This window comes from Microcaecilia unicolor, chromosome 13 (assembly GCF_901765095.1).
Source record: "Microcaecilia unicolor chromosome 13, aMicUni1.1, whole genome shotgun sequence".
In the NCBI taxonomy this organism is placed as follows: Eukaryota; Metazoa; Chordata; class Amphibia; order Gymnophiona; family Siphonopidae; genus Microcaecilia; species Microcaecilia unicolor.
Window position 1 is genome coordinate 48,719,308 of NC_044043.1, and position 13,346 is coordinate 48,732,653.

The 13,346-nt window shown below is 39.5% G+C and overlaps 1 protein-coding gene across 4 annotated transcripts in view; it reads right to left on the reverse strand.

Annotated features, from left to right (window-relative positions):
- Nucleotides 1-13,346, reverse strand: part of BRIP1 (BRCA1 interacting protein C-terminal helicase 1) — a 146,437-nt gene that overhangs the window by 113,022 nt on the left and 20,069 nt on the right. For all 4 annotated transcript variants that reach the window (XM_030185692.1, XM_030185693.1, XM_030185690.1 and 1 more), the window contains exon 5: nucleotides 10,459-10,602. In XM_030185692.1, coding sequence (XP_030041552.1) covers nucleotides 10,459-10,602 — 144 coding nt within the window. The remainder of the gene's footprint in view (nucleotides 1-10,458; nucleotides 10,603-13,346) is intronic.

Sequence of the window (13,346 nt, forward strand, 5' to 3'; positions counted from 1 at the left end):
TAAACCATTAGTGATCTCCAAGCTGGATTATTCTAATTTCCTTCTTATTGGTCTTCCCAAAATCAGATTCAGTCCACTGATTTTTTTTTGCATTCTTGGCTAATCAGCTCATACCCTATTTTCCTCCCAAGATCCTTCCAGCATCATCTATTGGCCATCTCCTCCTTCCGTCAAATCCATCTTGATACTATTAGGCATTCTTGTTTTAGTATTTCAGCGCCCACACTGTAAAACAATCTACCTCTCTACATCATATCTGAACTTTCTCTGAACAATTTCAAATCTTTGCTCAAAGCTTACTACTTCTCAGTAGCTTTTCAAAATGAATTATTCAATTGAATTTCTCATCCTTGACTCTTTGCTTTGATTAGCCAACTGTGATTGCACAAGAGCGGTCTTCATTCTCCTTTTGTGCTTTCCCTCCACCATATTTTCCATGTATATTATATTGTAACCTCTCTTTTCCCCCCTTTTCTTTATTGTTTACATGTATTGTCATCTTTCTGTGATTTGGTTCGTTTCACTCCCCTGCCCCTAGATTTTAACTATATAGGAAGTATAACAAATAAATTGAACTTGAAAATATGATCATCATGTGCCTTTTGCCTCTTTTGAGTTGCTCCAGTTTAGGCCTCAAGTTGTCACCCCCCCCCCCCCCCCCTGAAAAAAAATCCATTAGGACCCTTTATTTTACCTTTTAGTCTACTGATTTGACTATTTTACTGTTTTTCCCCCCTACTTAAAGTAACAGCCACATCAAAATCCTTTGTGTTGGTTCTCCACAGCTAGCTTCACCCCCTACTGAGAAGTCGACAAACAGGTTTTTTCACTATTAGTTTGTTTTGACTGAAGACCCTGTTTACTTAGCCCTGTTGTAGGAGCACAAACTTTTTAGTGCACGTTAACAATAGAGACACCCATTATATTCCTATGGGTGCTTCTTAGTAAACAGGGCCCTACATTTTTTAAAAAATAATAATTTTTGCCTTTTTTGTTTTGATCATTTTAGTTTTTAATTTCATGCCTTTATTTTCCTTATCGCCTCCTCTCAAACCTCTCTGCCTATTCCCTTCCCGTGCCTCTTTCCAGCCTCACATCATCTTTCTCCTGGGCTAAAGATAGCAGCAGAGGCCTCCCATTCACTGGATCCAAGCTGGCAGATGCTCAGTCATCCTGGAGTAGCAAAATAAATTTATGATGAACCTTCAAAAAGTCAAACTATGGGTAAAAAACCCCCACTTTTACTTTTGTTCTCTATGAAGTAATTTTTGACTGCCAAGTTTTACAAATGAAGTCCCCGACGGTCCCAGGATAGTGGATTACTTCTTATGTAGCAAGTATTATTGGAAACATAATGGAGACACTGTTGTAGGAAAGGACAATGAAGTTTCTAGAATCCAACAAGTTGCAAAATCTGAGGAAGCATGGTTCCATTGCTGCCAGATCCTTTGATCATCTTTACAACTGGTCAGAATACATAATTAAAAAAAAATATTTACTGATTAAATTTTTTTAATTGAAACCTAGTAAATCAGTAAATCACGGTAGATAAAGACCAGCATGGCCTATCCAGTCTGCCCAGGTTACCCCACTCTATGCCATTTATTTTTTAAAGTGTGAAAGTCATTTAAATTTTGCTTAGAGTGGAAATGCTCTACTTTTATTCCACCCTATTATCATATAGAGATCCCCTGCGTTTATCCCACGCCTTCTGTAATTCTCTCACTGTTTTTGTTTCCACCACCTCTTGCAGAAGAGCATTCCAGCCTCCACTACCCTTTCTGTGCAAAAGTATTTTTTATAAAAAGGCAACATATACCCTATCTGAATTTATAAAATAAATCTTCCTTCTCTGTGCAAAGTTGCCAAACTTACACCTATTCCAAATCGGACACAATATTTTGCGTGCATGCACCAGCAAGAATTGGCACTTGTATGTATTCTATAACAGTACTTCTCAACTCTTTCCTGAAGGCTCACCTAGCCAGTGATACTCCTAATGTATGCAAATCTATCTCATGAATATTTATTGTGGTAATCTCAAAAATTAGACTGTCTAGTTATGCCTCCAGAAGAAATTTGAAGCAGCACTGTTATAGAATACACATAAGTGTTGATACCACCCCCACTCTGCTTATTCTCTGTCCCCAGGACACATAAAAGTAAGAACTGTATTTTCATAGTGTCTGCATTGATATGTTTATACACAAGGACAATTTTATAGACACCTATCAGAATGAGTAAAATGCTGATCTACATTCCTTTAGTAAACAGACCCTATACTTTGTAAGCCTTACTGTGGCTTTTGTTTATTAAATCCATAATTTTTTTAAATTCTTTATTTATAATTTTTAACAATCATAATACACTTATGAATGATAATTCACAAATCAGAAAAATCCATAATTTAAAAAAACTCGATGAAGCAAGTGTGACAGAACAAAAATATTTTAATTTTAAAACCAACATCACCCTCTAGTGGTTTACGGATACCACAGCATTACTTCGTCTCCAGTGGTAGCCGGAAGCATTACCAAATCCTCCCTAGAAATAAACTTTAAGAGCCCATTATTTTTTTTTAACAGTTACAAAGTATAGGAGCCTCTAAAGAAGTCTATATTGCCTGATTTCCCTATCGCCAGAAGTAATTAGCCTAAATTCAGAGTCCCTCCTAGTTAGCTTTCACAACCATCCCTTCCTGTTGTTCAGCTTCTCAGGTTTAGGTAGCCAGCAAATCTAAAAAAAAAAGATAATTAGAAAGGGTTCAAAGAAGAGCTACCAAAATGATAGCTCAGTTCACCCCCAGTTCTGTTCTGACTTAAATACCAACCTCCCATCTTTCTCTTTCCATCTCTCCTTAATTTTACCCTCCTTACCCTTTCTCCCAAATTACACTATCCTATCCTGTCTACCCTCTTTTATCCTAGTCATATATTATCTAGCTCAACTTATCATACACTACTAAGCCCAACTTTACATTGTTTCCTACTGTTTTATTAAAATTCTATTAACTTTGTATTTCAAATTACTATGTAAGCCGCATTGAGCCTGCATTATGTGGGAAAGCGCGGGGTACAAATGTAATAATAATAATAATAAAGGAGATGGAACTCTTCCCATATGAGGAAAGGCTAAAGAGGTTAGGGCTCTTCAAAAGCGATGGCTGAGGAGGAATATGATTGAGGTCCACAAAATCCTGGAATAGTGTAGAACAGGTAGAAGTGAATTAATTTTTCACTCTTTCAAAAAGAAACCTAATTAGTAGAAACATTCCATGCTACCAACCCTGGGGCAAGCAGTGGCTTTCCCCATGCTCAACTCAATAACAGACTATGAACTTTTCCTCCAGGAACTTGTACAAATTTTAAATCCAGATAAGCTAACCGCTGTTACCACATCTTCCGGCAGCAAGTTCTAGAGCTTAACTATTTTTTGAGTGAAAAAATATTTCCTTCTATTTTGTTTTAAAAGTATTTCCATGTAATTTCAGACAATGAAATTACATGGAAAAACTTTTAAAACAAATAGGAGGAAATACATGTTACCACATCCTCTAGCAGCAAGTTCCAGAGCTTAACTATTTTTTGAGTGAAAAAATATTGCCTCCTATTTTGTTTTAAAAGTATTTTCATGTAATTTCAGACAACAAATGCTCGAAGTCTAAGCAACAAAGTTCATGATCTGCAAGCCCTGAAGTTAGAGGCAGACTTAGACATTGTTGCAATCAAAGAGACATGGTTCAATGATTCCCATGAATAGGATGCAAACATACCAGGCTATAATCTATTTAGGAAGGATAGAGATGGTCATAAAGGTGGAGGAGTAGCTCTGTATGTGATAAATGATATTGCAGAGACTGAAATGACAGGGGCCTGGGGAACAGAAGAAGTGTTGTCTACAAACCTCCGACACAATCAAAGGAACTACATAAAGATCTGGTTACAGATATCCAAAAGTTAGGAAAGAAAAGAGAGGTGCTGTTGCTGGGACATTTCAACCTGCCAGATGTGGATTGGAAAGTTCCATCTGCGGAATCGGAAAGTAGTAGAAAGATCGTGGATGCTTTTCAAAGTGCTCTGCTCAGAAAAATGATGACAGAACCCACAAGGGAGGAAGCGATGCTATATCTGGTGCTCACAAATGGGGAAAGTGTGTCTAATGTCTGAGTGGGTGCTCACCTGGGCAGCAGAGACCATCAAATAGTTTGGTTTTATATAACAGCTGAAGTGGAGGGCAGCCACTCAAAACTCAAAAGTCCTGGATTTCAAACATGCTGACTTTAGTAAAATGGGGGAATAGCTGAAGAAAGAGCTGATGGGCTGGGAGGACATACGAGAAGTGGAAAGGCAGTGGTCCAGGCTGAAAAAAGCTATAAATATGGCTACAAACCTTTATGTAAGGAGAGTAAATAAAAGCAAGAGAAAAAGGAAACTGATATGGTTCTCCAAGCAAGTGGCTGAGAAAATAAAGGCTAAAGAGTTGGTGTTCATGAAATACAGAAAAACTCAAGAGGAACCCAGAGAGGAATACAGGATGAAACTGAAAGAAGCAAAGAGAGATATACGTCTGGTGAAAGTGCAAGCAGAACACGTGGCTAGAAATGTAAGAAGAGGCAACAAAATTTTTTTTCAGGTATATTAGTGAAAGGAGGAAGACTAAAAATGGAACTGTGAGACTGAAAGATGCTGTGAACCACTATGTGGAAAATGATGAAGAAAAAGAAAATGTGCTAAACAAATACTTCTGTTTTCATGGAAGAAAATCCTGGAGAAGGACCACAATTGACTGGCAAAAGTACATATGAGAATGGAGTGGATATAGCACTGTTCACAGAAGAGAGTGTTTATGAATAACTTGAAAATCTAAAGGTGGACAAAGCCATGGGACCGGACGGTATCCATCCCAGGATATTGACAGATTGCAGAGAGGTTCTGGCATGTCCTCTTAAAGTTTTGTTTAATAAATCCTTGGAGACGGGGGAGGTTCCTTGGGATTGGAGAAGAGCAGATGTGGTCCCTCTTCACAAAAGTGGTGACAGAGAAGAAGCTGTAAACTAAACACCAGTAAGCCTCATTTCAGTTATTGGAAAAGTAATGGAAGCGATGCTGAAGGAAAGGAAAGTGAATTTCCTGGAATCCAATAAGTTATAAGATCCGAGACAACATGGTTTTACCAAAGGTAAATCGTGCCAAACAAATCTCATTGAATTCTTTGACTGGGTGACCAGAGAACTGGATAAAGAACGTGCAATAGATGTAATCCACTTAGATTTCAGCAAAGCCTTGACATGGTTCCTCATAGGAAGCTCTTGAATAAGCAACAGGCTGAAGATTAGGAACTGTGTTGACGGACAAATGCCAGAGGGTGGAGGTTAATGGAATTCACTCGCAGGAGCAAAAGATGAGTAGAAGAGTGCCTCAAGGTTCGGTACTGGGGCTGACTCTGTTCAACAAATTTGTGAGTGACATTGCCGAAGGGTTAGAAGGTAAAGTTTGCCTTTTTGCGGATGATACCAAGATTTGTAACAGAGTGGACAACCTGGAAGGAGTGGAAAACATGAAAAAGGAAGCTACAAGAATGGTCTAATGTTTGGCAATTAAAATTCAATGAAAAGAAGTGCAAAGTAATGCACTTAGGAAGTAGAAATCCACGGGAGATGTATTTATTGTGCGGTGAGAGTCTGATATGCACAGACAGGGAGAGGGATCTTGGGGTGATAACATCTGAGGATCTGAAGGCAATGAAACAGTGCAACAAGGCGGTGGCTGTAGCCAGAAGGATGCTAGGCTGTATAGAAAGAGTTGTAACCAGCAGAAGGAGGTGTTGATGCCCTTGTACAAGTCGCTGGTGAGGCCCCACCTGGAGTATTGTGTTCAGTTTTGGAGGCCGTATCTTGCCAAGGATGTAAAAAGACTTGAAGCGGTACGAAGAAAAGCTACAAAAACGGTATGGGATTTGCATTACAAGACGTACAAGGAGAGACTTACTGACCTGAACATGTATATCCTGGAGGAAAGGAGAAACAGGGTTGATATGATACAGACGTTCAAATATTTGAAAGGTATCAATCCGTAAACAAACCTTTTCTGGAAATGGGAAAGCAGTAGAACTAGAGGACATGAATTGAGGTTGAAGAGTGGCAGACTCAGGAAAAATATTTTTTTTCACAGAGAGGGTAGTGGATACTGCCCTCCCGCGGGAGGTGGTGAAGATGAAAATGGTAACAAAGGAATCCTGTTCAGAAGGAATGGATCCACAGAAGCTTAGCAGAGATTGGGTGTTTTTCTTTTTTTAATAATTCAAGTGAGGTCAGATCAGGTCGGGTAGGGCTGGTGGCAGTCATGTCAGGGAGCCATCCCTGGTGGTGGTGGTGGGGGGGGGGGGGGGGGGGGGGTTGCCACTGATGTCAGGGGACTGGAGGGTGCCCAGAGTGGGGCAAAGGGTGGAGCGAGATGAGGGTTAATGCTGACTGCAGAGGCTCTATGCCAGCCTCAGACCTGGTGGTAGATTTCTGGCATTCAGCTCCTGCTAGACGGCAGCACACAGCCCTGTATTGTTGTGGGCTACATAATAGCCTCTTTAGCATCCATTTTAATATGCCGTTCGCTGATGTCTACCTTGGGAGTACACCTCAGCGCAGAACCCCTTTTAACATTGAGCAGTTATTAACGAGCAGGTAAACTGCTCTATAAGGGTGTGCTGAAGCCCACAGTAGCTTTCTGCATTGGCCCCAAAGTCAGCTGTATAATTCTCAGGCAGTCCTGGACAACAGACTGGGAGGAAGGCAGCCTGGGAGACATCAGACAAAGCAACACCATTAATAGATGAGAACATGCAGTGGAGTGCTACTGCCCCTCACATATCAGGGGAAGTAAACCAACTTTAGACCAGAATGGAATTCAGGCTATGGCTCTCAAAGCTGGAACCATTATGCTACAGATTTTTTTTTTTTTTTTTTAAGGATGTTGTGGTACCATGAGCGAAGGCAGGCGATGGAGCTCGACAAGCCAAACACACTCTACAAGTTACAGTGAAAACAAATAATATTCTATTAAAGGTGTTGAGGAAGTGCTCCTGTTCACGTCATAGGAGGGGAGATAGATTCTTCTCCACTCAGCAAGTACTCTACCTCGTCTCTGGTCTGGTTCCCGGATCCACAGTACAGACTCTAGCAGATATACGAGGCTGGCCTGCAGCCGGCCATGTCAAAACAAAAGAACTGTTCAAGGTTCCGAGTTGAACCTGCTTACCTGGTTGCAGCTTTGAAGTAAAAGCATCTGCAGTGGGTGTCATTGCTTCCCTCTGGGCCCCCCTTAACTTAATTCTGGCCCAAACTTTTATAGTTCCTGGACCATGCCCAGGCTCCACCCCTCCTGTTACTTCCTCCTGGGACAGGACTAGGGGTTTTAAGGTGGCTCTGACAGTTTGAGGGAATGTCCTTAAGAGAACATGGCAGCACCCTACAGAATCCCTCATATATGTAATGGTGGTATAGTAAATTCTCTAATCAACTAAATATTTTTGACATCCCAAAATATGAGAACTGGAACAAGGCCTGGTGGTCTAGTGAAGTCTTTGGGGGTAGGAACGAACCCTATTCGCTCTTGCCCCATGCTGCTGCTCCATTTGCAATGGTTGCCAAGACTGCCATGGGAGGTACAAGCAGCCATTTTATGATTGGAGAACCAGCACAGGCAGGAGCTAATGGGGTTTGTTCCTGCTCCCCTGAAGACTTCACTAGACCACCAAGCATTCCTAAGGCAGGCCAGGTGAGGGCAAATGATTGCCGGGGGGGGGGGGGGGGGGGGGGGGGAGTTTTGAGTTTCAGTCAAAAACGCACAAGCATTTATTGAGGAAACCTGAACCCGGATTTTGGTTCTTTTGTGATACCAAATCCAAAACCGAAATTTGATCGGCCTCTACTTTAAGATTCTACCAGCTTGGCCTAAGCATCACAAGCACTCATACTATTATATCCGTTTTCCACTGCTGCCTTCTTGTGATTCAATACCAAAGAGACTGTCCAAATTTTCTTTAAAAAATACAATTATTGTCTCCTTCACCAGTTTCTCACTTTCCATCTTCCTATAAGCTGAAAGCATCAAGCTACCTCATACCATTATTACCATATTTTTTTATTAATCACATTATCACAGAAATTTGCAACAACATACACACAAAATATACAAGTTTATTAGAAAATTAAAACTTACTAATATAGGCAGGTCATCCTCACTACACTATCAAATCACCCATAAACCTGCCCCCAGAGCCATGCCTTAACTTTCTTACAATGCACTTCAGGAAAAATGGCAGTCACAGATAAAGCCCTAGTTCTTGAAAACCTCAAGTGAACCACTCTAATAGATAGTACTGTTAAAGCACTAGCACCAAATCTGTAAGATATCATTCATTTGGAGCTAATGAAGATACCTGTAGCTCTCCCTCTCGATTTTTTCCTTCCCTTGCTGTCCTATCAATTATTGTAGTTCCCCCGCTTGTCCTAATAGTCCTATCTGAATTTCTTCTTTGTTTACTTTGTCTCCTTTTACTTATATTTTGTAAACCGCCCTGAAGGCATTCCAAAGGGCGGGGTAGTAGACTTATAATAAACTTGAAGCGTTTGGAGTGCTGGCGCGATGTGATTCCTGAAAGTCAATCCTTGGATCAATTAAGTCAATGCATTTTGAAGCTGGATGCATTGTGGTTCTTCTAGAAAAAGAACCCTCTGAAACACTGGATTTCCATAGTTTAGCCTAGTCACGACTTGGGCTTGAACCGCTAGTCTCAAATTATCAACTGACAAATATGATCTCAGTTGCTTAATCAACCTCAACTGGTAAAAAAAAAAAAAAAAAGCTAAGTTTAGCAATATAAATATAATCAATGCAGAAATTGCCCAGATTCCTAAATTTTGTACCTTTGTCTTAATAACTGGCAAGGACTCACCATCCACCCAAATCATTAAATTCTTGTCCATTTGTGCTTTCCCAATTCAAAGAAACTCCAACTTAGAGGCATTCAGTTGTAACATGTTCTGATGAAGCAAAAATTGCTATTTTTTTTTAAATGTCACGTCCCTTTCTGTTTATACGACTATCATATGCACGAAAGACTAGTTTTGACCTCAGATTTTACAACTCTCTCAAGTGTTTCTTTACCTATACATATCTTCATTTCCATAATTTTCTTGAAAAAGTTGAAATATAAGATTTCTCCACACTGAAGACACCACACTGCAGAGAATCAGCCACTTAGAATCACCAGAAGTTTTTGCAATACACTGATTCTGAAGTGACAAACTTTAGGTCAGGAGTGTGATGAAAAAGGAAAAATAGGGTTCGCCTATTACATCACAGCCCTCACTACATTATACAATGTGTTAGATGTGCCACAGCTATTTTTTTTTTATTGAAGGTTTAAAATATACGTGTTCAAATTCAAACATTAAACACTTACAAAGACATTCAAATATTAAACACTTACTGCTGTACACCCCGTATTGGATGAATCTCTTCATAAAGATGGTTAACAAATGCCAATAAATAAATTAGAAAATCCTCAAAGTGAGGCAGCAAATAACAATACAAAGAAATAGAGATGATTTCAGCCCACATCAACAGGAGAATAAAGAACAAATTGAAAATAAAAATACAAAAGCTAGGAAAATCAAGAATACAGTCTTAATCAATGAAACTAGATAAACTGTATGAACTCTTTACACCTCCATACCTAAATTATTTAGAGTTATGCTCTTGCAAGAACTTTGAGATGTGACGTATCAAAAAAATACATATTGGACTCCCCTGTTAAGTGATTCAACACCTACAAGAGAACCGCAAGAAAAAAAAAAAGAAGTCCCTAAGGTCAAAATCTGGCCTTTCAGAACTAAAAAAAAGTCTTCCTCTGAAGTTGTGTACTACATGACAGATCTGGAAATATCTGAATAGTTTTACTGCAGATCATCATCGATTTCTTGAAATAAGCTTTTAAAACTGAAAAATGTTCCCTTTCATGTAAGAATGTAATCAGAAGGGTAGATCTTTCAGTGATAAGATCAGTGGAATCCTCCAGAAGAGCAGTTAAATCTGCCCTCTCTGCTGGACCCAACTCTGTAAGATCACCCTGCTGACCTTCCAAGGATATCTTCTTAGTAGGAATATAATAACATTTAACCAAGACCAAAGAATCTGCATTTGATAATTCCAGTATTTCTTTAAAATATTTCCTTGTAAGTATCTCTGCTGAAAGGTAATGAGTTATTGAGAAATTAAGGAACCTCAAGTTCTTTTTCCTTGCAATATTTTCCATTGACTATTTTGCGACGCAAGAAGAGACTATCCTCAATAGCAGATACCTTTCCCTCATGCCACAGCTCTTTTTAAATGAGCTATGATAGCGTTCCCTGCTATACAGCAGACTGTGCGTTGCAATACGTGATTAACAGACAGTACTCACTGTTTTCAGTGTGAGAGGAATGAAATTTTCTGACTGGCATATCCCTTCTTCTTTTCTTTGCTGCTGTTCTGTAGCTTCTAAATCTATGTCCGAATCATCATCAATAAAATGCACTCCTCTGCCAAGACAAGGTCGCTTCTTAGCCTGTGAAAGGAAGCGAACCATTATGAAACCAGGACTATGAAGAGGACACTGTTATATCAGAGGTCCTGCTCAAAGTGAGCTTGACAAGGAAAATGGCAGAATGTATTTAAAAAAAAAAAATCTGAAAACGCAATGAGAGAATTTAGCCAAAATGTGGCGTAAATAAAAGTCCTCAAATCACTGTTCAAATTATCTTGATCAAGTTGCAGTTCTTACCAGTAGTTTGGGCTTTATGTTGCTGTACATATTAAATGTCGAGATCAGACTTATTTTAATAACTTTAAAAAATATTTGGCTAACAAGTACAACATGTTTATAGAACAGATAATATATTCATCTTCATATTTATTAATCACCTACTTACAAAGTACTCTAAACGACACCCTAACACCTACTCATTCCAGACTGGTCATTTCTGGAGATCATAGGGAAGAGAGTCAAATCATATAATATCAGTTATCAATTCACCGCAAGCAAATATCACCGCTGGCAGCGTCCTGCCGCGGTCGCCAATTGTTTAAAACCTCCTTATTCTCTTAGGTTATACAAATCACATTCACAATATTCAGCAAGAAAGAATAAAAAAACTTTTATTTTTTTTTCAACTGTCCTCCCTTGGACAGAGGCTGTATAAGAACATTATACAGGAAGCAAAGTATATATTTACAATAACAGCATACACAGAAGGAAAGCTAGCTCATTTTGCTTAAGTTACATTCTCAGTCATACCTCTTATATAGTCTACTTTTGCTACCTGCACCTAGTTTCTGTACGTCATTTCTCATAATCCTTTAAGGCTTCTTTTGCTAAATTTGCAAATGTCAGCTACATTCTTTCCACCTTTCACAGCCATCCTATCTCTATTTTCCATCACCCTGTTAATCATTTGGGTTGTTCATTGTTTTCACATGTTCATGACTCTTATCTTATCACCAGACATTATTGCACCATTGCCAAACTTGTTCTTTTCCAGAACTCATGATTTCTTTTTCTTTAACTTATATACAAGTGCTAAGGGCGTGTTAGCGTTTTTAGCACGCGCTATCAGGAAGTGCTAAATGCTAAGTCTCCCATAGGAACATATGGGCGACGCTAGTGTTTAGCATGTGCTAATTTTAGAATGTGCTAAAAATGCTAGTGTGGCTTAGTAAATAGGGCCCTAAGTGAGGTACAAAATTTATGCATATTTGAAAACATACAACCCAATGAAGACATTGGACTCCCATCTAAAACATCCACTCAAAAAAAATTCCCAAATACTAGAATTCCACACATCCCCACCACTGAAGGGTACAGAATGCAGTTTGTATTGGCGCTAGAATACCTTAATCATGATACATAAGCTTTTTAAAACTATTTTCTTAATTTTACACAAACAATGGGACATTTGTACTTACAACCAACAAAGAAACTATTAATAATTATTGCCATGAGGGCTAAATGACACTGCTTTCTTTGGCATAGTGAGCTACTACTTTACATTTATTGTACAGATCTGTAAACAATAAAAGAGAAACTGCTCACCTATAATGGGAATTATTCGCAGACAGCAGGGGAATGGAGCCAGGATAGTGGGCAATATCATCCATTGGCACCTTTGTCAGTTTATTGCTCTCTTCAAAAGCTAAGGAGAACCCCAAGGATGATCCTGAGCATGTGCAGATGTTACCATGCTTATAAAAGTACCAACTCGCTGTCAGTTCATAACATAGCTCTGATAGCTCAAGATATATTCAATAGTGGGGAAGAAGGGTGAGAATACATCATGGCTCCATTCCCCTGCTGTCCATTACACGTAAACAATCTCACTTTCTCTGTGGATAAGCAGGGCTCAATGAAGACAGGATAGTGGGTGATTTTAAAGCTGAAGGTTGCTTGGTTTTATTGCTTAGTGACCTGGCGTAGTAAAGGATGGTAGCAGTCATGCAAAAAGATTATAGATGAGAGATTGTCTAAAAATGCTGACACTGGGAAATACACCTAAGCAGCAGTGATTCACAAAGGTGTGAACAGAAGACCACGTAGTTGCCTTATACACATCAATAAGTGAAGTTGATCTGAGACTGGCCACACTTGTTGACTCTGAACAGTCAGCGAATGGAGATGCATTCTGTTAGAGGCAGTTTTGCCTAACAATAGCAGAAGTCAATACGGTCCGCAAACCATCTGGAAAGCAACTGTTTGTTTCCAGTCAGGATTATAAGAGAGGTTTTTTTTCCAATCTAGTGTGTGTAGTGTAGCTTCATTTGGGTGGGGGTGTGGCTTTGGGGGAAGAAAAAGCTAGGAGGACTATAAGTTGGTTAAGGTGGAACTCTAAACACCTCCTTCGGCAGGAAGGAAGGATACTTCTGTAGCACGAGCCAAGCAGGAAAAAACTATGTGTATATGGAAAATAGTGGATGAGAGCCTAACGTTCTCTCACTCACCTGACCAAGTTGATGGCAATAATAAAAAGCAGCTTCCAAGAAAAATGTTATTTGGACATTGATTCAAAGGGGTCTCGAGTCATCTGTATAAGAAAAATGTTGAGATGCTAAGGAAGAACTGTGGGGGGAGGAGGAGGTTGGATAGGTGGTTTGGTGTATAAGAATCCTTTTATGAATCTGGAGGCCAAGGAATGAATACAAACAGGTTTGCCATCCACTGGTGGTTGATATGGTGCAAACATACTGGCGTTTTGCAGATCAGAGATGAAAAATGGAGAAACCTGCCCCTCCCCCCCCCCCAAACCCCAACAAGTAGAT